This window comes from Arvicola amphibius, chromosome 6 (assembly GCF_903992535.2).
Source record: "Arvicola amphibius chromosome 6, mArvAmp1.2, whole genome shotgun sequence".
Taxonomy (NCBI): domain Eukaryota; kingdom Metazoa; phylum Chordata; class Mammalia; order Rodentia; family Cricetidae; genus Arvicola; species Arvicola amphibius.
In genome coordinates this window covers 136435155-136457164 of record NC_052052.2, presented here as the reverse complement: position 1 = coordinate 136457164, position 22010 = coordinate 136435155, and the positions used below count along the sequence as shown (strand labels likewise).

General features: G+C 45.7%; 1 protein-coding gene across 1 annotated transcript in view; it reads right to left on the bottom strand.

Annotated features, from left to right (window-relative positions):
* Window positions 1–22010, bottom strand: part of Bmp6 (bone morphogenetic protein 6) — a 149163-nt gene that overhangs the window by 22203 nt on the left and 104950 nt on the right. The window contains exon 2 of the mRNA XM_038332891.1: window positions 8688–8880. Within this exon, the coding sequence (XP_038188819.1) occupies window positions 8688–8880 (193 nt within the window). The remainder of the gene's footprint in view (window positions 1–8687; window positions 8881–22010) is intronic.

Here is a 22010-nt window from a genome sequence, read left to right as displayed (position 1 = left end):
ATTAAAATGCTAGTAAGACATTGGTCTCCTAAGATGATGTAGACTTCTGGTTTTGATGTGTCAAGCTAACACCACCACCCAAAAAAAGGAAGACATGGGCAAAAACTCAAGCCTGTTTGAAATCATCATAGAGAAGGAAGCTGGGCAGCACACGTGGGGTCAAATTCAAGATCCCCAAATGGGGCAGGGTGCCGAGGCAAGGTGTTTGCTGCCTTTTTCATTGCAGAACACTTGTGAATTCCTACAACCAATAATAAACCAAAGTAGAAAGCAGGAGCTTGGCACACTATCACCAGCTAAGGATAAAAATGCGAGTTCAAATGTTGATGGTGATGAAGACGATGACGATGGGTTGAAGGGAGAGAGGACATGAAGGTCGCAAAGGAAACAGCCTTCTAGACGTGAGCATGTCAACGTGATCTCAGAGGTTTGGATTCAGTTTTCTTCCTCAAGTGCTGGCTGCCATGAACACCAATATTTTCATTTGAGATATTTGCCAAATATGAAGCTGTGTATACATGGGATGAGAAGCTGAGAAAACAAGCAGAAAGAAGCTGTTTGGAAGCTTCAGAGCAAAGGAGGATTTTTGGCAGTTTCACAATGCTGAGAGTTTTTAAAAAATGAGAGTTCAGAGCCCACCAAGGATGAGGGCCTCTGGTAAGTATCCTAGTCTCAGCTGAAACCCCCAGGGAGCTAAACTGCAAGAGGAGGGGAACCAGAAACAGATGAGCCCTAGAGAACCCAAAGCCCAGCTTCCTCTGGGACAAAAGGGTAAAATGATTGGCTTGCACTGCCTCGGACTTCCAGAAGAATGTTGAATTCAGTCTGCAAGAAAGCAACAGTGTCTATAACTGTTTTTATTAGATTATACACAAAATTGAATAAACAAAAAAGTTGTCAGGCATGTCAGGAAATAAAATCAAATGGAAAAAACCAATCAAGGGACTAAAAAGATGATGGCAATAGACCCAGAGGTGATCCAGATACTAGATCCAGATGCAGTTTCTGAATCCAAGCTGTATAATAGCAACAAATCACCAATTGAACTTATTCCAGGGTCTGAAACTGCCTTAATATTTGAAAACCACTTAATGTATGCACACTATAAAGGAGAAAAAACACATACTCCTATCAAATCAGAATATATACATATATACACATATATATGTGTGTGTGGATATATATATATATATATATATATATATATCCACACATACATACACAAAATGTTACATCAATTCTGAACGTTAAAACAAACAACAACTTTTAGGAAGTTTAGAGGATAATTTCTTTAGCCTACTTAGTTTGAGCATATATGGAAACATTCAAAACAATCATTCTTTATAATAGTATGGTAGCAAATCTTTCACTTGCCCCCCACCAAGGTTAGTGAACAAGTAGATGTCAGAATTGCATTAGACTTCCTAGCCAGCAAAATTAAAAGAAAAAAAAGCAGCAGCAAAAAATGAATTATAAAGAAAGAAATAACAGATATTTACAGTTGATAGGGTTATACTCATAGACATTTCAAAAGTATGAACAGAAAAATGATAAATATCAACAGAAAACTCCAAGTTTCTGGATACAAGATCAATACACAAAAATCAGTTGCAGTTCTACATGGGAGCACAAACCACACACACTACATCACATTACACCACCATTTAGAAAAGCTTGCAAACATTCAATGTCAGAGCTGAAGAGATGACTCAATGGTCTGCTGTAAAACCATGGGAACCAGAGTTAGGTCCATGTAACACGCTGAGTACGGTCACACATACCTCTGTAAGATAGGAGGATAACTGGGGCTTGCCTGATGTTAGCTTTGCCAGAAATTGTGAGCTCTGGGTTCTGGGAGAGACCCCGCCTCAAAGGAATAAGGTGAAGAAAGAGGACACCTGACACCCTTCTCTGGCCTCTCTATCCACATACTCACGTAGCACACATGTATGCATTCTCCCTCCCCCCCTTCCTCCCTCTCTATCATACACACAGCTTAATGCTATTTGTACCAGGAAAAAAAATGTATTTTAAGTTCACTAATTCTTACTTTAAATATCTTCCCAAGAAATCGGTTTGACAGAACATGGTAAAGAAAGGGGATCATTACCCAAAGAGAATAAGTGATCCCTGCCAAATAATATGATTGTGAGACAGGGAGAACGTGGAGGGCAAGAACAAGCAGAGGTGAGGTGACTAACTCATGCATGGAACGGCTAGCCACATCTCGGAAAGGATTTTTTTTCTCAGAATTTCTGACTGGCTCTCACAAGAATTTCTTGGACTTCCACGAATGAAAAATTTATTGAATAAGAACTACAGAAAAAAAGTGGCATAAATGCCTCAAAATTGCCTAATTTACCTATCTACTATAGTTTGAACGCAATATACCTTTCACAGGGTCAAGTGTGAAGAGCTGATCCCCAGCTGAGGCTGGTGTTTTGGGAGATTGTGCAACCTTTAAGAGATGAGGCCTGGTTGCCGAAGTAGGTCTCTGGGATGGGCTTATGGGGCCCTGGTGTTGCCCCTCAAAACCATAGTCTCTCTCTGCTTCCTCATATGTGAAAATGTAACAGTTTGTGCCCCAATTCCTTCCAGAGATAAAGCCACCATGCCTCCCTAGTCATGAACCTGTGAACTAAAAGAAAATCCCATCTTCCCCAAGCTGCTCTTTCCTGGCTAAATTTGGTCACCATGGAAAGAAAAGTAGCTAACGCAGATGTGATAAAAGTCCTGGTGTGTGTATGTGTGTGTGTGTGTGTGAGAGAGAGAGAGAGAGAGAAAGAGAGAGAGAAAGAGAGAGAGAGAGAGAGAGAGAGAGAGAGAGAGAGAGAGAGAGAGAGAGAGAGAGAGAGAGAGAGAACCAACGTGCTACCATCCTGCTACTCTGCGTGGGTATGGGCGGGCTAGGGGAACACAGAGCTGCCTGTAAGTGCACTCCACGTGTGAAGACAGGCACTGTGCACATCACACAGAAGATTGTAACAAAGAGGCAAACAGGCAGGATGATCCGTGGAGAGTGCGGATGGTGGCACACAAATTTATCCTAATTATTCTCCTCTCACTTCCTCTACAAAACATGTTGATGGGCAGTGATGGGTCAGGAGAACAATTGAAGAATGGAAAGGCCGTCTGTATGAAGGCCTGAATTCTAACAGCCATGCTCTACCACCAATGGGAACAGACCGGAGCATCCTTGTGACACCTGCATCTGAGCTCCAAAGATGGAGGAATGGGGCACGCCAACCTCTTCTGGGCACTTCTTGCTTATCTGAGCTTAGGAAAAACCCTCACATCATCAGGTGACTTTTAGGAAACACAACAAACCATATTTTCAGCATTAGTTAGCCTCGGCAAAACCCAAATATGCCATGCTTTCTTCTCTTAAATGTGACCTTTTCTTCTTCTATTTGATGGAGCAGGGGAAACCTAATGACAGGATATGAAGGGAAGACCTTTTCCAAGCTGCCAGTTCTATATAAAGAGCAAATTTATATCAGTTTTACTGTAAGGATGTATTCGCTTGCAGTAGCAAATCTTGCTCTCGCAAATAAATATATTTTCTATTAATTCTTTGAGAATTTCATACATAAATATTTTGATGATTTGAATAAGTATGGTCCTCATAGGCTCATATATTTGAATGCTTAATCCCCAGTTTGGTGAACTCTTTGAGACAGATTAGAAGGATGAGAAGGGTGTGGAGCATTGGAGGAAGTGTGTCACTGGGGGGTGGGCTTTGAGGTTTCAAAAGCCCACACCAGTCCAGTATCTCTCTGTCTGCTGCCTGTGGATCAGGAGGTAGCTCTCAGCCCCATGCCTGCCTCCTACTATGCTTCCACCATGGTGGAAATGGATTAACACTCTGAACCTATAGGCAAAGCCCCAATTAAATGCTTTCTCTTCTAAGAATTGCCTTGGTCATGGTTTCTCTTCACAGCTAGAGAACAGTAACTAACACACATTCCATAAACCCATCTTAAAACATAAACATCCACAAAACCCCTGACTAACTTTTAAATTTTATTGTCATTATTGTGTACACATGCATATGCTGTGCCTGTGTGCATGATGCATGTGCGCGCCATGACATGTGTGTGCAGGGTGCATGTGCGCACCATGACATGTGTGTGCAGGGTGCATGTGCGCACCATGACACGTGTGTGCAGGATGCATGTGTGCACCATGACATGTGTGTGGTGATGAGAAGATGACTTTGTGGAGTTGCTTCTCTGTCTACCTTCATGTGAGTGCTGGGGATTGAACCCAGGTCACCAGGCGTGAATGTCAAGCACCTTTACCTACTGAACCATCTTGCTAGCCCACCACGGAGCAAATTTTAAAAGAAGTAATAGACATAGGGTATCCTGAATGCCTCGGACTTGGTATAAATTATCAAGTTGCTCTCACTGTAACCTAAGGGTTGCTTCAGGTCTTTCCTTGACTTATATACGCTCCATCTCAATACCCATTCTCAGGCTTTAGGTCAAGTACCCTGTTTCTGGAGTAAGCACCCTGTCCTTAAGAAGTCACTTGCTAGTGGTGTTGTAAACTTACCTGATACAGTTACTTATAGAAACATTTCTACAGCCAGTACTTGCCTTCTCAGGGGCTCTTGTCACCTCCCAATCAGCTCATTATGTCAGAAGATGCAAGACAGCATTTCTTCTGTCTTTAGCTTAAGTTCTGAGTTAGCATTTAAAAACCCAACTCCCCTCCCTCCAGGAGGCCAACTAACTACTTTGTAGCACAAACATTTGTTACTAAGTGAACACAGCAAATGTTACAAATTGCACGTCAGTGCAGATTAGATAAATACGTTTCCTTTCTGTTCAGAAAAGCCTGTTCAGCCAAGACACCCCAAGATGGTACAGATGGGGAGGTCAAACCAGCAGAAGAAGCCCTGCAGCTAAGTCTGGAGGCCTCTGGAAGAACATTCGGAAGTAGCAGGAGGCCTGGGCTCCTGGCCCACAGATAAGAACACCTCCCCCAACCAACCTGGAGGCCTTCAACAGCCTGAAAGTTTCCCAGCTTTCCTAGTATTCCCCTAGGCACACAATTTAAGCACATCCAACTGCCAAGCGCTCCCATCCTACGAGACACATCAACCCAATAGTCATCTGAGGTTGGGACCATTCTAGTTTCTGCTTTCCAGACACACTGCTAGCCCAAGGAAGGATGTCACTATCATCCTGAGCACGTGGAAGCTGCTCCTTTTTGGCCAGAGTTCAGGATACATCTCACAAAGCTCCTGCTGCCACTCTCTTTGAAATAAAAACTCTTTCGAAAAATTTCGCAGTCACTATACTTCTAGCCTAGTGTTTTTGTTAGGACTTTTCTTGTGAGAGAGGTAAAATCATGCATTTCAAACAAACCTGTGAGCCCAACAAGTACCTTCAGGCTATTCTCACTAGAGAAGTAAAATGGAATAACCAGTTGGGCAGAATGAAAAGCCAAAGGCTAAGACAGGGCCAAAGAGCCAGTTCTCTCCAGTGCATCGAAAGATGAGTACCTAGCAAGGAGAGACTTTGTTTTTCCAAACAAGATAGCTCTTGTGAAGCTACCAGATTTATGTATTTATGAGGGAAAAGCAAACACCAAAATCTTCCTTGTTCTGAAATTCTGGTCCGTTGATTCCATACCCCAATGCCTATAGCTCACTCATTGTTTGACCGTCCCAGCTAAGACATGACCTACAGCTTTAGTGTATCTATCCAGCACCTTGATGTGTTCCCAGTGCCTGGCATCTGCTGGTCCTTCTATTGTTACATTATTTGCTGGAACAAAGGGCTAACTCAGAGGCCTATTAACATATCAAAGGGGACGCTGGCCACCAGGTTCTTCCAGCATCCCTCAGTCCCTAACTGTTTCAGGGTCTTCCTTGGCTGACTGGTAAGGAACAGGGTACTGTTCCTGTTCCTTACCCTGAATTCTCCAGCTCAGGCACTAGGCTGGTTTCCCTTCCTCCAGCTCCTTTGACCCCTATATAACTCAGCCATGTTGGCTACGCCAGTCTCTGGGCCCAGGTTGCCACTCATGGTCTGTGGCTCCTCTCTTGCCTCCCCCCACACCCCCAACGTGGCCTGACTCAGTCTAACCATGAGTCTAACTATGTTCACCCTGGACTTTTCCAGATGCCGCTGCCTCTGGCTTTGCCCTCCCTTTTATCTATAATAAACCTTCACCTCAACCCACACCTAGGGGCAGTCATGTAGGCATGTCTTCCTTTTGTTTCTTTTCTTTCTTTCTTTCTTTTCTTTTTTTTTTTTTAGTCATCCAGTGCTGAAACCTAGGAATGGCATAAATGAGTCCCAGTCCCAGGAACGCATCCGTTCTGAACCAAGCTGCTGATCGGACTCTCCTAAGGTATGTATGGAACATTTATTTGTTTCTCCTGGCTTTTGCTGTCCACCAAATCTGACTCCGAATTCTAGAGCCCAGTACTTAAGCTGCCGCCTCCCTCCACCTGCTACTTTGTTAAGTGTGTCTCCCAGCACTTAGGGCCTTCTACGTCTCCCTGCCAAGGTACCCACCTGGGGACTCTCAGCTCTGGATGGCTACACCCATCTAGCTATCTATGCCTACGCAGGGACATCTTTAAAGACACTCATCCATTTCCCTTTCCCCAAAAGCCTCAGTCTCTCACCCCCACCCCCCGGCAGTCTAGCCTGGAACCACCTGAGACCTTTCCTGTTATATCTTATATCTTTTTTTAAAGATATAAGGATGGGGGAGGAAGGCCAGTTCCACGAGGGGCAGCAGTCCCACAAGGGTTAGCGGCAGTGACTTGAGGCCTTTGTAGGTCTCCAGGCCTCCATGAGACCCCTGAGGACTTGGCGGGTCACCTTCACAGATGGAAGACTTCAGTAGGTGAGAGAGAGAGACAGATACATCATGCAGAGAGAGTTTGGGCATAGTTTATTTAGTGAGTTATGGAGGGGGAAGGGGAAAAGGGGGAAGAGGAGAGAGGCGGGGGGGGGGAGGGCGCGAGCATGGGGAGAGATAGAGGAGGAGGGAGGCAGAGAGAGCAGAAGTCATCTCTTCAGGAGAGAGACAAAAGAGAGACAGGAGAGAGCCCAGGCTGGAGGAGGTGGAAGAGCCCAGCAGAAAGGGAGGGAGTTGGGAGTGGGTGGGGTTTGTCTCTTAAAGGGACAGGGTACCCAGGTAACAAGCCTGCAGATTATAATATTTTCCTTGTCTCCTCCCTCCAGGAGCTATGGTCCCCGCTGCAGTCCAGCCTGGGACCACTTGAGACCTTTTCCTTGTTTCTTCCCCTAGGAGCCTCCTGCAGTCCCACAGCTTCTGCTCTCTGCTCCCTCCTAAAGTTTCCTTTCCCCCACTCATAGCTGCCAGTTCTGTCTCCCCCTTAAGCCCTCTTGGGTCTTTCCTCCCTCAGGTGGAGCTCTGAGAGCCTGTTCTCTGTCTCTCAGCTCCCTCCTACACTCCTTCTCAACTCCCCTTGGGAATTTATAGAGAGTCTCTCCAGCAGAGTTCCCAGGAAACAGACCTGAGAAGGCCTGAGCCAGACACTGGTGTGCCTTCAAAGCTACACCAGCCCTTCCCAGGGCTAGCTCCCCCCGTCCTCACCACAGAGCTGTATATCCAGAAGAAACCAGGGTCAATCTGGAATCTCTGGAACCTACTGGAAAGTCGACGGTTTTTCAAGGCAAATTAGATTTGGTTTCAGAAGCCAAAGGAGACTGTGGCTGTGCTATAATCCCAGGACTCAGGAGGCAAAGGCCAGAAGACTGCCAGTTTGAGGGCAGCCTGAGCTAGGCCGCAACCCTGCTTCAGAAAAAGGCCAAGCTGAAGTGTCTTTGGGTCTGTAAGTGTGGGGTCTCCTCCCTTCTTTCCTGCTTATCTTTGCATTTACTTTCCAGTTGCTCTAGGCATTATCCCTGGCTTAAGATGCACCCCGTGTCACGTGACTCTCCACTTCCTGTATTCTGTTCTCACCGAGTGCTGTGCTAGACAAATCCCCGTCTGCTCAACACACTTCAGACTCATTGGTTTCCTTTCTGGGACGACAGATTTGAATTAAAGCCTTACTACCGCGTCCTCTGCCTGTCCATGCTCCGTCAGTTGCTGGCCAAGTTGTTCTTCATTGCTAGGCAACACCATGAATATACTTTATTGCAGATTTTTTCCCTCTATAAAGCAGTCACTTGGACTCATTTTAGCAAAGCATAGTAACATAGACATACTGAAAAGGTAATCTATCATTCCCTGTATCTAAATGGCAGTGTTTGAATATGCTTATTCAAAGTAAACATGTATGTATACTATATATGTACAAATACTATTTGCAGTCACCTGACTTGCAATCACTTGTAAGCATTATTCTATAATTTTAATGTGTGCATTAATTTTAGCCACCCACATATCATCAAAACTGAGGATCAAACAATAAGTAAACAGTTTATCCCAATAAATCGATTAGCTGGTCGTCAAGGATGCTTACTAAGTATTACTGACTTGCTTGGGGGAAAGACCCCTATTTTAAAAAAAAATCTACTTAGCAGCAGAACACCCTGCCGGGTAAACACTACCCTTCAGCACACCAGCCCTTCACGTTCAATAGCCCCCTGACCGCCAGACCACCTTCCAAAGACACCTGGGGTCACATGAGGAGAGAGGGTGAGAAGCAGGGAGCAGCCCCACCTTTGGGCTTCCTTGAGCCTTCGTACCTGTGCTGGTGCTCCTGTAAGACTTGGTAAATGCTGATAAGAAAAGTTTGGTTTTTAAAACTCCCCACAACACAGTCCTTGTAGACGCGGAACTCTGCAGCCGTCACCGCCTCACCCTCGGGAATCTGGGATAAGTTGAACTTGAACTCTTTGTGGTGTCGCTGGCGTGGGGAGAACTCCTTGTCGCACTCCACTGTAGGGTTAAACAAGAGAGAGTGATAACTGGTGTTACTCGACCTGGTGCCACGGGCTCATCTCACGACCCGCTCCCCAGTTTCACATCACAGATTACCAGTGACCAGCGGTGGATTCACGAGACCAAGGGGCTGAAGGAACACGGGCTGAACTGCCGAGCGGGCAGGTTGAGATTGAAATCCCCCCTTCTGCCTGAGATGAAGCAAAATCTTTGTACCGTGTTCAGTTTGAATACAGGAGTTTCAAGAGTCGAACAAAGGATTGGCGTGAGGTCAAGTTACTTAAAGACTCTTGGTTTCGGGTTCCCTCATCAGCACCAAAGAACACGGCTGTGCAGAAAGGCGTGAGAACGAATGAAATATTGAAGAAGAGCTTGCCACCCACTACACCTGCCTAAGAGTTGTTGGTCCCCAAAACAATACGGGTTAGCAGTCAATGCAATTGGTTGCCCACCAGAACAAGATGCTGAGGCCTTCGTGGTGGATGTGCCACGCGCTCTCCCTGCAGAACACGGAGAATCAAGAGGGAGCCGAGATAAAGGCCCCCTTCCTGCCTGGGAGGTCTCTTAGTGCTTGATGGACGGTGCTCTGCAGCTAGGGGAGCAGAGTCTGAACCATCCTCCTTTAGTGGGCCCTGACTGCCCTGCTACCCACTATACCGAGAGAAGAAGTGCCCACTGGTGGAGGAGTGGCATGGCTCTTATGACAGTAGCCAGTCGCTTCCCGATTGGAACTGCAGTCCATGCCACAGGAGGGCACTCACATCTGGTCCAGTAAACCTGGCCAAAAACCCATGACTGGGAGGTCATGGGTCCTACTGGAAGGCTATTGCTCTTTCATAAATAAATGATATGCCTGTCAAATTACCTTCTAAATATTCATCCTTATTCCCATAGGTGAGTGCTGATGTCAGCTTTGGGAAAAGAGGCTTCGATTTGTCATGGACAGTGGGAACTACAGAGACTCAGGTCTGCTCCAAGGTTGGTGAATAGGTGACTACTGAGTGTCCAATGTAAATGGGACATCTGTGTCTGTCACCACATCCAAGGCTGGGGGAGCACTGAGGAGAATGCAGAGCCCAAGGGTGGGGTGGAATGGTATAGAACGCTGTCTCTTGGGCATGGCATATGGCTGCACACATGAACTCATGGCAGTGTGACAGCCTGCCTATGGCCCACGTAAGACTTGGCCTGGTCATGGAAGGTGTAGAGACTTATAAGCTGCCACCTCCCACACAACACCCTGACGATCTACAGGCTATTGGCAGTTGCTGGAGGAGGGGGAGACATTATCTTCTGTGGTGTAGCTATTGGTGAGGTGCTTCTGCTCCTATAAACAACCTGCTACTCACGTTCCTACATAATCAAGACACCCTAACGACGGTTCAATGGGTGACAAGAGACAGGAAAGCAGAGCTGCTGGAAAGGAGGAGGGGGAGGAAGAGGGGACATGAAGATAGTGAGGGGTTATGAGCAGAATAGAGGAGAGGTCATCAGGAAATCCACCATTACGGATAATTAATATATGCCAATGACTTCCTGACCCTTCTACCTTTTCCTCCCTGTTGCTTTTCCCTCCCCAGTTTTGTTCATGTGTCACCATCCGTACATGACATGAAAAGGGACACCCTGAGCTAAACTCGGGAGCTGTGCCATGCGTGGAAGACAAGCAGTACATCTCCCCTGTCTTGCCCTACAGAGGTCTCCACATTTTGCTTGCCGTTCTATGACAATATTTGTAGAACATTAATTTGCTATTTGACAACTCCATACATGTAAATAATACATCCTCTCATCTCCCTTCCACCTATGTCAACACGTCTAAATCCCTTTTCCCCATTCATGTCTTTTTGTCTAGGGATCTAATGAGTTTAACCGGGGCCACCTGTCTAGAACTATCCACTGGAGCCGAGTGTCAGTGGATTTTTGTTGAGGAGTCTAGGGTGAAGTCTCATCGAAGATGATCAGACAGCAGAAGAGGGTGTGAGATTCTCTGAAACTATGGTACAGTCACCTACACAGGCAAAACACTCCGACATTTAAAAATAATTTTAAAAGATTTAAGTAAATAAAAATCTATTGGTGGGAAGATTTGAAAATGACACCGACCAGATCTACAAGAGACTTCGAGGAGTGACAGATGGTTGTGAGCCACCACATGAATGCCGGAAATTGACCCTGGATCCTCTGCAAGAGCAGCCAGAGGCCTTAACAACTTCATCTCCCCTTTGCAGTCCTTTAGGAAAAAGCAGTGGCTTCAGGAAGAGTCAAGTGAGGTCTGAGCAGCGAGTAGATGATGCTGTGTCCCCAGTGCGATGGCAGCTTTGCTAGCCAGTGACCGAGGATGAAAAGCAAGATTGTTGAAGAGGTCACACAAGGACGGCCACACAGAAGGCGGATCACCTTTCCTTAAAGCTGATCTGCCTCCTAAATTTGATACATTTATCATTGTCGGTTAAAGAGGAATTAAATCTGATTTCTCAAAGAGATTTTCTTGAAAAAGAAAAGTCACATATCCTTTCTATAGGACCTTTTAGATACTAATTTAATATAGCTAAATGGAAATGAGTTTCTTAAAGATTCCTTAGAGAGCGCACACAAAAATTCTCCAAAGAATCCCTTCCATCTCTTACTATGAATAGAAAAGAATTACATACATAAAATGAAATACAAGAAAGTAAGACATTTCCATTGCAAGAAATAGCGGGACCGACTATGTGCAATGAATGGGAAGTGTGGCAGTCAGTCCTTGCTGAGGACCACCACGTCCAACAAGCCACCTCCAGCTGCATTTGTCACCTGCTCTCGCCTGCGCACTTTGGCACTGGTGAAGCTGAAGCTATGCCTACGCTGCTGCAGGCCGTGGGCTTCCTCACATGCCTGTCAGGGGAAAGACAGCAGGTGTGTAAGAGGTCTCATAGCCTGAAACCTCCCTGTTAGGAAGAAGTCCAGACCAGGGCAGAAGGTCATGGAAGTGTGAGAGGGGAAGAGAGTAATAGAAATAATGGAGAGAGAGAGAGAGAGAGAGAGAGAGAGAGAGAGAGAGAGAGAGAGAGAGAGAGAGAGAGAGAGAAAAGACAACTGTCAGGCGGGCGGTGGTGGCGCACGCCTTTAATCCCAGCACTCGGGAGGCAGAGGCAGACGGATCTCTGTGAGTTCGAGGCCAGCCTGGTCTACAAGAGCTAGTTCCAGGACAGGCTCTAGAAACTACAGGGAAACCCTGTCTCGAAAAACCAAAAAAAAAAAAAAAAAAAAAAGACAACTGTCCAACCATATCACGTTAATTTATTTTTAGTTTTGAGGTTTCTTTAAAGATATATTTGTTGAGAGAGAGAGAGAGAGAGAGAGAGAGAGAGAGAGAGAGAATTGCAAAATGTGTATGCAGTACCAGAGGTAGCCAGAAGAGGGTACCCTATCTCCTGGGGCTGAAATTAAAGGTAGCTGTGAGCCATCTAATGCGGGTGCTAGGTATTGAAGCTGGGTCCTCTACAAGAGCAGCAAATGCCTTTAAGTGAGGACCCATCTCTTTAGCTAAAGTTTTTTTATTTTGGGTTTTTTTTGTTGTTTTGTTGTTTTGTTTTGTTTTCGAGACAGGGATTCTCTGTGTAGCTTTGGAGCCTGTCCTCGTACTAGCTCTGTAGACTAGGTTAGACTTGAACTCACAGAGATCTGCCTGCCTCTGCCTCCCGAATGCTGGAATTAAAGGCGTGTACCACCGCCACCTGGCAGTTTTTTGTTTTTTGAAACAAGGTCTCATGCAGCTCAAGACAATCTCCAACCTGCCATGTAGACTAGGCTGTCCTTGAATGACTGATCTATCTGCCTCCACCAGGGCTGGGGTTATAGGCATGAAACCATGCCCAGTTGAGGAAGCCATCTTAGGCATCTAGTTCACTGGGGCTTTGGAACAGACCAAGCACAGCCACCAGCTGACATGAGAAACCTCAAGGAAGAGCCATCTTGCTGAACCCAGTGACTTCAAAGGACTGAAAAGTCACACTGCACTGCTCCTTCTAGCCACTACATTCCTGGAGATTTGTATGACAGGCCACTGATACAAGAAAAAGAAAATGTACAGAAGAGGCTAAGAAAAAAAGGAGGAAGGGACATAGGATCATGCTAGCAAGGAAGCAATTGCATGTAATTCTTAAGGTTGAAGACTGCCCAACACTGGGAGGCAATGTGCAGGAAGAATCCTGATAGAGGCAGGTTCATCTTTAATCAGGAGGAAGAGACTAGAGGACCCCAAATTTAAGAACAGCATGGAGAGAGATGGCTCAGTTGACAAGTGCTTGCCAGGCAAGCTGGGGGACTTGAGTCTGGTCCCCAGGACTCACCCATTAGGTGAGGAGGTATGCACGAGTGGGAACGGGATGGATGCAGAGACCAGAGGATTCCTGAGGCCTGCAGGCCAGCCTGTTTAGCCAAATAAGTGAGTCCCAGGGACAGCGAGAGACCCTGCCAAAAAAAAAAGTTGGAAAACAGCAGAGGGGAACACCTAAGGTTGATATCTGGTCTCCATATACATCCACACACGTGCATATGCACCCACACATGCAGACATCCACACACAGTGTGAGCTACATGCTTGGCTCACAAAAGAAGAGGAAAAAAAGGGTAAAGAATCTGGCAAATTCTCAAAGACATAAAAGGATGCTAGACACGAGAAAGCATTACTTTGTTACAGTGTGAATTACAACCCCTGCCTTCCAGGGACTTTTTCCCTTCTAAGACATTCTTTTATCCTCTTTGGAGGAAAGTCAGTGTCTACAGCCCCAGAGCCTCTGCATCTCTCACCCACCGCTGACCCCTCCTGTGCCTTAGTGCAAGTTGTCTACCTTCCTCTCTTCCTCCCAGGATGGAGAGCCATCTTTTCTGAGTTTGCTTTCCCACACCACAGGGTGAGTGCCATTGGCTCACAGTGACATACGACATAAATACACTTCGGTTACATGCCTCTAGGTGCACCTGAAGACCATATAATGGTACAGTGCGAATGTCCCATGATCCTCTTGGGCTCGTGTGTTTTAAGACACAGTCTCCAGCTGACAGCACTGTTTTAGAAGGATACACAGCCTTTAGGAGGTGGAGCCTCACTGGAGGAAGTGGGTCCCTGGGGTTGGACTTTAAAGTTTCTTAGCCTGCTCCTACTTCTGGTCTAATTTCTGCTTCCTGACTATGGCTGTGAAGTTACTAGTAGCTTCAGGTCCTGGCTGCCACCGAGCCATCTCACATTCCCGCTGCCGTGACGTCTCTGCCACCGTGGACTGTCTCCTGTCGTGACCCTTGAGCCAAAATAAACCCTTTCTTAAGTTGCCATGTGAAATCTCAGCCTCCCTTTTTCCCCCTTTTGTGATGCTGACAGTACGTTTGAGCATCCGTTGAGTGGGGATAACCTTTCCTGAGATCAGGTGAGACCACTATTCAGTATAGCATAGACATCGGGTAATAGACACACCAATGCTGTGACATTCGCAGGCGGTTATTTGAGAATCCAGCCCTCTGCATTCAGAACAGGCCCTTGCTGAGTCCCTAGACAGTGCCAATGAATACTTCCTGCAATTTAGCTTTGTCTTTGAGGACAGAATACTGTGCCCAGAAGGTGGCTTGTGGAGTCACATTCTCCTCCTCTCCAGTAAAATGCTGCTGCGTTCTCCCGGGCAGTACTTCCAAGAATTTTTACTTCAAGGACCAGTTAAAGCCTTTATTAAAGCAGTAATAACCTTGTGCGAGGTCACCTACTCTCTCTCTTTGTCCTTTGTAAGGTCAGTGTAAACAAAACAAGGCATCGCGCGCGCTCCACTTCCATCCCATCTCAGCAGCAGTGCGTTTGTGTTAGCCCTCAATCAAACAGACCGCGACTGAAAAAACCAGAATTCCACCCTTTAAACAGAACGAATGTGGTTCCCAGGACTCACTTTAATCTCTCTGTTTGCCTCAGATTCTACCTGCTTAGATTTCAGGCCGACCCCGGATCATCATTACCCTAAGGACAGAAATGACAGATTTAAGGACGGTGCAGCCTCTGGAGGCAGGCACGGAAGCAGGGCCAGAAGCACCAACTTAAGCCTAGAACTTGACCAGCACCACTGCACTCCTGCCTGGTCCATCCCCACCTCTGCCCCATAGAGCCTCATACATGAACCGTGTACCTATCATGCCTTGCCTCTTAAAAGATGAACACTTCTATTACATATATGTCAACCACTGTAATTCATACGGTTTTGTGTTTTTCTTTTTCCCTTGATGTTTTTCTTTTCCGCTCAGAGGCTGGGTGGAAACTGAGCAGGCACTTAGGAACACAGGACAGGCATGTTCCCAGAGAGAGGGCAGATGGCTCCTGCAGATGTCCAGCTGCTTGTCAGCTGAGAAACAGGGCTGCAGATCCCCAGGTGGGCATAGCTATTCTGCAGGTCCTGTTGAGTGTCCCATCTCCCGTCTTCACCCTTACTTTGGATGGATCTATTAAAAACATGGAGATTACTTACAAGAGATGGCACAGATGTGGAGAAAGTGGACTCTTGTGCGTCACTGGTGGCAAAGTAAGATGGTACGGCTGCTGTACAGAAAGTATGATAATTCAGTGTGCTCATTGTGGGCTTACCACGGGACCAGTCACTGTCTCGTGGGATATGTTACAGCCATGCCATAGAAGTGGTATTCCTAACAGTCCAAAGCCAAAAAAAGCAAGGCAAGTGTCCATCGATGAACAAAACATGGTGTGAACCCACAATAAAATATTCTTTAGCTTTCCAAGGGAAGAATGTTTTCACAGACACCACAGTATAGGCGAAATCTTAAGGCACTGTGCTAAGTGAAATAAGCCAGGCACAAATGGATACATAGTGAATGGTTACATTTATATGATAGCTTAGTTCAAAGAGAGAGAAAGTAGAAGGCTGTTACCAGGAGTGGAGAGAAGGGAAACTGGAACTTAGTGGTCAGTGAGTAGAATTGTAGTTTGGAAGATGAAAATGTTCTGGAGATGACTACAGAGCAATAGTAATATACTTCATACCATAGAACTGCACCCCCAAAGGCTGTGGACTATTCCTTTACACTGTGTAAATATATGTCTCTGTGACTGGTTTAACAAAGAAGCTGGCTGGCCAATAGCTGGACAGGATAACGTTAGGTTGGAGAACCGGACTAAGGACACTGGGAAGAAGGACAGAGTGAGAGGAGTCACCAGCTGGATGAAAAGAAAACAGGACATACAGGAGAGGGAAAAGTCATGAGCCTCAGGGCAGCACATAGATGAATAGAGATGGGTTATTAATTTAAGTTTTAAGAGCTACTTAGTAATAAGCCTGAGCTATCAACAGAGCATTTATAATTAATATTAAGCCTCCTGTGCTTATTTGACAGCAACTACTGAGACACAGAAAAACTCTGTCCACAAAAGGCTTTTAGATTGTGGGGCTCAGAAGATGGCTTATTCCTTAAGAGTGCTTGCTGCTCTTGCAGAGGACCTGGGTTTGATTCCTGGCTCTCCCAAGGTGGTTCACAAGTACCTGTAATTCCAGTTCTAGGGGAACTGATGCCATCTTCTGGCCTCTGCAGATATCAAGCATGCATATGGTGCATACATACATACATACATACATATATACATACACATACATACATACATATATGCACTCAAACACTTAAACACACAAAAAATAAAATTGGACACATCTTTAAAAATGACAAATTTAGGCTACTCATATGTTTAACCACAATAAAAATAGCCTACTAAAAATAAACACCATGTCTATCACATGATCAGACCCAGCTAAATTAAAACATTCTTTATTCTCTCTTAGGATAACCAATCTGTCAAATTTTCTCAGACATTTCAAAAAATGATTTTTCTATATTTGGCTTAATGGAATTGGGCTCTCAGTTGAGTTCTTCCTTTCCAATTCATTGTTTTGTCTCTTGACTCATTTTTAAAAGCTAATTAGTCAGACATACGAAAAATTCCATTAAGCTAATTTTAAAAAAATAGAGCTAGTACCATGAATGACAACATGAGAACCATACCCTTCCAAACAATGCGGATGAGTCTCCTTTTCAGTGCTGCGTTAGAAGCTACGTCAGGGACATACAAAGGACAGTGGACTTAGAGACATGCTCCACATTGCTGGGTCTAATGCATAGCCCAGGCTGGCCTCAAACTCAGACTATGGATTCCCTGCCTCCAGCCCCTGAGTGCTGGGATCCAAAGTGCAGTCCACCACACCCAGCTTCATTTGGAATTTCTGCAGGTGTGCTCATGAGAGGCCCAAATACCCTCTCCCATGCGCTTGGATTTTGTCAGGGACGATTGCTCTCTTCCTAAGAACTGATCTATGTCTCAGAGGTCTAGCGACTTATCTACAGACCATCTCATTCTGTTCATATTTTTGAGGGAAGGTTTGTGTGTGCATGCCTGATTGTGTATGTGTGTAGGTACCTGTGTGCATGCGTGTGAAGGCCAGAGGACAATCTTGGGTGTCACACCTCAGGAGCTGACTACCTTGGGTTTTTTGTTTTGTTTGCTTTTTTTTAGTTAGGGTCTTTCAACAAGACCTGGCACTCACTGATAAGCCCACTGTCTTAAAAAAAGAAAAGAAAGAATTTCAGAACTGTTATTCATGTCCAATTTCCCCTTCTTCACTGGGCCTAATTAAATGTTATTTTTCTTCTCACTGTCATTTAATTGGATTATTAAAAGGTAGTTCAATATGGATATTTTCCCAAAAGGCATCTATGTCTGAATTATATCTACTTAAGGTGTCTGTCTAGAGAGGGGCTGGGAAGAAATCCCAGTTGGTATTGTGCTTGCTATGCAAGTCCAAGAACCTGAACATGCTCCTCTGCTCCCACACATGAGGCCCTGTGCTAGATGCGGCTCCCATTCCCTTGTTACTGTTCTCACAGTCTTGGCCTGGTCTCTGCTAGGCACGGGAACATGTGTCTACAATTCTCAGGGCAAGGGCAATGGAGGCAGGTGCATTTCTGGGGCTCACTGACCAGCCAGCCTACCGGCATTAGAAAGATCCAGGCCAGTGGCAGGCCGATCTCATAAAACAAAGAACGACTCCCAAGGCTGTATTCTAGCCCCCATAGATCCACCCGTCCCCACACCCTCACAACACCTTGCTGCCCCCCCACATATGCGCCTATACATGTACATACATGTAAAAATGGTTTAGAAAAATATAAAGATTACACCCATTTCAATTGAAAAACTCAGAAGAGAAAATGAGAATGAAGGGAAAGAAGAGAAAAACTGTTTAATGTACAACCACACACAGTACTCCATTGCTAACTGGATTGGGTTCCTGGGAACCGAACACAGGGCCTCATGCCCACAAGGCACGAACTTTACTGACAGAGTCATATAACAAGTCATTTATTACTAAAAAGAAAAAAAATACAACCATTTTCACACCCAAATGTAGGTATTAATGTCATTTAGGTGGGGAACATTCTCGGTAGCTTCATATTTGTGTCTCACTAGGGAAATAAGCAGATCTCAGCTGGCATCAGGGAGAACATTTGGCAGTTACCAAACGTGGATCAGGAAGTCTCAGGGCACCACTGATACCAAATGACTGCATTTTTTTGCCCACTTACAAGGACTAGATAAAGCAACCAGGCCACATTTAGTACAATTCAATATGCACAGTATGCAGTTTTGTATTCCACAAGTGATAAAAAAAATTCACATATTTGCTCAAAACTGAACAACCTAAGAAGAAAAGCAGATTCTCTCCCAGTCCTCCCACTTCCACAGCAGAGCAAGGCCGGGCAGGGAGCACGTCCTCTGTGAGGGAGGGAGGCCGTTAAGGCTGGACTTGGGCAGCTTTGGAGCTCAGGGAGCAAGCTCAGGCCTTGCAGAATGCTTCTCTTTCCTCTCCCTGGGGTTACCCAGCAGCTCATGCACCAGTGGATCCCCATTTCCCACCATTAGCGTTATACCTTTGCTTCATTCTCTGTATCGTCTCCTTCCAAAACGACAGCTAGACACACGGCAGACTCTGACATTTCTTATCTCTTAGTTCCTTATTTTTAAAAAATCTTCTTGTCGGTGAAGTGAATTATTTCTTTGGGTCTATTTACAAACTCATCAATACTCTCTTGTGTTGTTTAATATGATATGCTATTTTTCATTTCTAATAACTCCAGTTGTCATTATTGTTAGGTTTTTCCAGCCCTTTTCAATTGCCTTGTGGTGTTATCTGCTCTTTCCATGCAGGTCCCATGGTTTCAGTCTAACCCGGGGTTCAGTCTCCAAATTCCCCAGGACAGCTTGACCGGCTACTCCTCTCTGATGCTCTCGACTTTGGTAGTGTGTCTCCTTGTGTGTTGGGGGATTGGGGATTTTCAAGTTTTGGGTTAGAAATTCACTGTTAGAAATTCACTGTGAATATTTAAATTGATGCTTCTGTTGTTCCTCACAAAATGCAGTTTTCCATTAGGAACCACCTTACTGCCTAGGAGTCACAGAATGCTGTGTGACCCTCAGCAAGAGCTCCAGGCTTTGTTTCAAGCCTAAGCTGGTCTCAGGTTTTGTAGCAGTGTGGAGCTTTGCTCTTGTGGAAACCTGGGCTTTCTGTGTATTTGCTCCTGGGAACCAAGCCTGGTCCTCATGCCACTGGGGAGCAGCCCTGAGCCCCTTGCTTTTCTTTATCTCGGATCTGACAGCATGTCAGCAGGGGGCCCACAGATTGCCCTGAAAACTTCCACATTTTGAAGTCTTATCTTTTATGTTTGGAAAACAACCTTTGGGATACATCCCTCTCAAATATCAAGGATGTTGCAAAAACAGCTTAATGTCTGAAGTATTTACAAAGCAGTACCACAGCCCTGCTTGTCTTGTCTGTCCTTAGAACAGTCCCTGAATGGAGGCAAAGCAAATACTAGCTACCACTGCCATAAAATCAACAGGAATCTAAGGTCAAAGGCCACTAACATTTACTATTTCAACTATTCTCTTTATGCTCATCCCTCCCCAGTGTCTCCCATCCCTCCCCACTGTCTCTCATCTCTCATCCCTCCCCACTGTCTCTCAACCCTCCCCAGTATCTCCCTCCATCCTGCTGTCCTTCCTAAAAGAGTGTGTTTTATTCCCAGGTACATTTATTCCCCCAGTCTCCTCCATACCAGCTCACCCACAAAAGGTCCCATCATCCCTCAGTAAAGCTAGAAGCTGACAACCAAGCTCTAGCAAAGGACTTCTTTTAGAACTTTTAAGTTTTATACATATTTTTAAATCTAAACCACAGACTGAGTGGCTTGCAGACCATAAGAATTTATTCCCCGCAGTTACAGAGAGATTTCAGAGGGCCAGGATACAATCAACATATCCAGGGATTGCTAAGGGCCTGGTTCCCACATGGTATCTTCTTACCATGTCCCTGCATGGTTCTCAGGGCAAGGCAGCACTCTGGGGCTCTGTGGTTTTGAGGGACTGGAACCAGGGTTTCAGGTATGCTAACTAACCATGTACATCACTAATCTATACTCTCAGTCCCATGCAACCTTTATAAAAATATTTATTCTTATTTTTAATCATGTGGGCATGTGTGTGTCAGGGGGAAGGCTTATGTACATGTGTGAGTCCAGAAGAGGGGGTTAGATCTGCTGGAGCTGCAGTTATAGGCAGTTGTGAGCCACCTGGCATGGGCGCTGGGAATCCAACACAGGTCCTCTGGAAGAGCAGCAAACAGTCCTACTGCTGAGCCATCTCTCCAGCCCCATGGAACCATATATATAAATATAAATACTAATCCCATTCGTGAGGGCACTGGCCTGAGGAGCCAATCACCTCCAAAGGCCCCACCTTCTCATGCCATCACAGTACTTATCAGGTCTCAACAAATGCATCTGGCAGGGAGAGGAGCCCCGGCATCCAGGCTATTAAAGTAATACAGTGCTCTTTTCAATCTTCCTGCAAGGGGCTGGAGAGATGGTCCTGTGGCTAAAAGCTTGTGCTGCTCCTGCAGAGAACCCAAGGCTCAGATCTCAGCACTCACATCAGGCAGTCCATAACTATCGGTAATTCCAGCTTCAGGGGAGCTGATGCCATCTTCTGGCCTCATTGGGCACTACACTCACAAGTGCATAGCACACACATGCACAAAACTAAACATAATAACAATCAATACTTAAGTCTCCCTTTAAGACTGAATCCCAGGAAGCCTTCTACTATAATTTCAATCTTAAGTTCAACCCAAAAGTCTAAGTGTTAAAGACTTGACCCTGGCAAAGTATTGCTACAAGACAATGGAACCAATACAAGATAGGTCTTAAGTCCCTGGGTGTCTCGCCTTGAAGAGGAGAACAGAATCTGTATTAGTTTCTTTTCTCACCACTATGACAGAGGGAAGGGAGAAAGATACTTATTATGGCTCATCATCTCGAAGGCATCTGCCCATCATGGTGGGAAGGATGTGATGGAACATAGCAATACAGAGCATGGTGGCCAGGGAGCAAAGAAAGGGAGACAGGAAGGGTCAGGGAGAAAACACTCCCAATGATCAGCGCCCAGTGGCCAGCTTCCTCCAGCGAGGACCAAGCATCCAAACACGACCCGCTGGGAAATATTTCATATTCACGCCATCATGGAATCCAATTTCTTTAACACTTTAACCAATTTAACACTCATGGGATGGGCAACTGTATTCTGCTGTGTGTTTCTCTCATGAGAAGCTGCCTTAGCACAAGTCTAAAAGCCAACAGAGCCAACGGAAAGGTTCCAAAGCCACGGCCAAATGAACCTTTCTCCTCTTTGCAGGTGTATTGCCTTGGGTGTGTCTTAGGATGATAGACAGCTGCCCTCTTTGCATCTACCTACCCCCAGTGGTGATGGTGCCCTTGACTGTGGGTCCCCATAATGTCTCATGAGAATCTGCAGCATCGTATCCTTAACCTTGTACCATCAGCATCACCTACCGCACCGTGAGATCATAGAACAGGCCCTGCACATGTTTACCTCCAAACCTCCAAGAGAGGGCTTAGGGCTGAGAACTCACAAGGGGCACACAAATGCCCAAGCCAGGACTGAGCACTCTGTCCTGGGCCCTGGAACACCCTCAGGGGGCATGTGGGGTGAAAATGGAAGTCAGGCTTCTGACCTCTGCCCCAGTGAGCTCTTC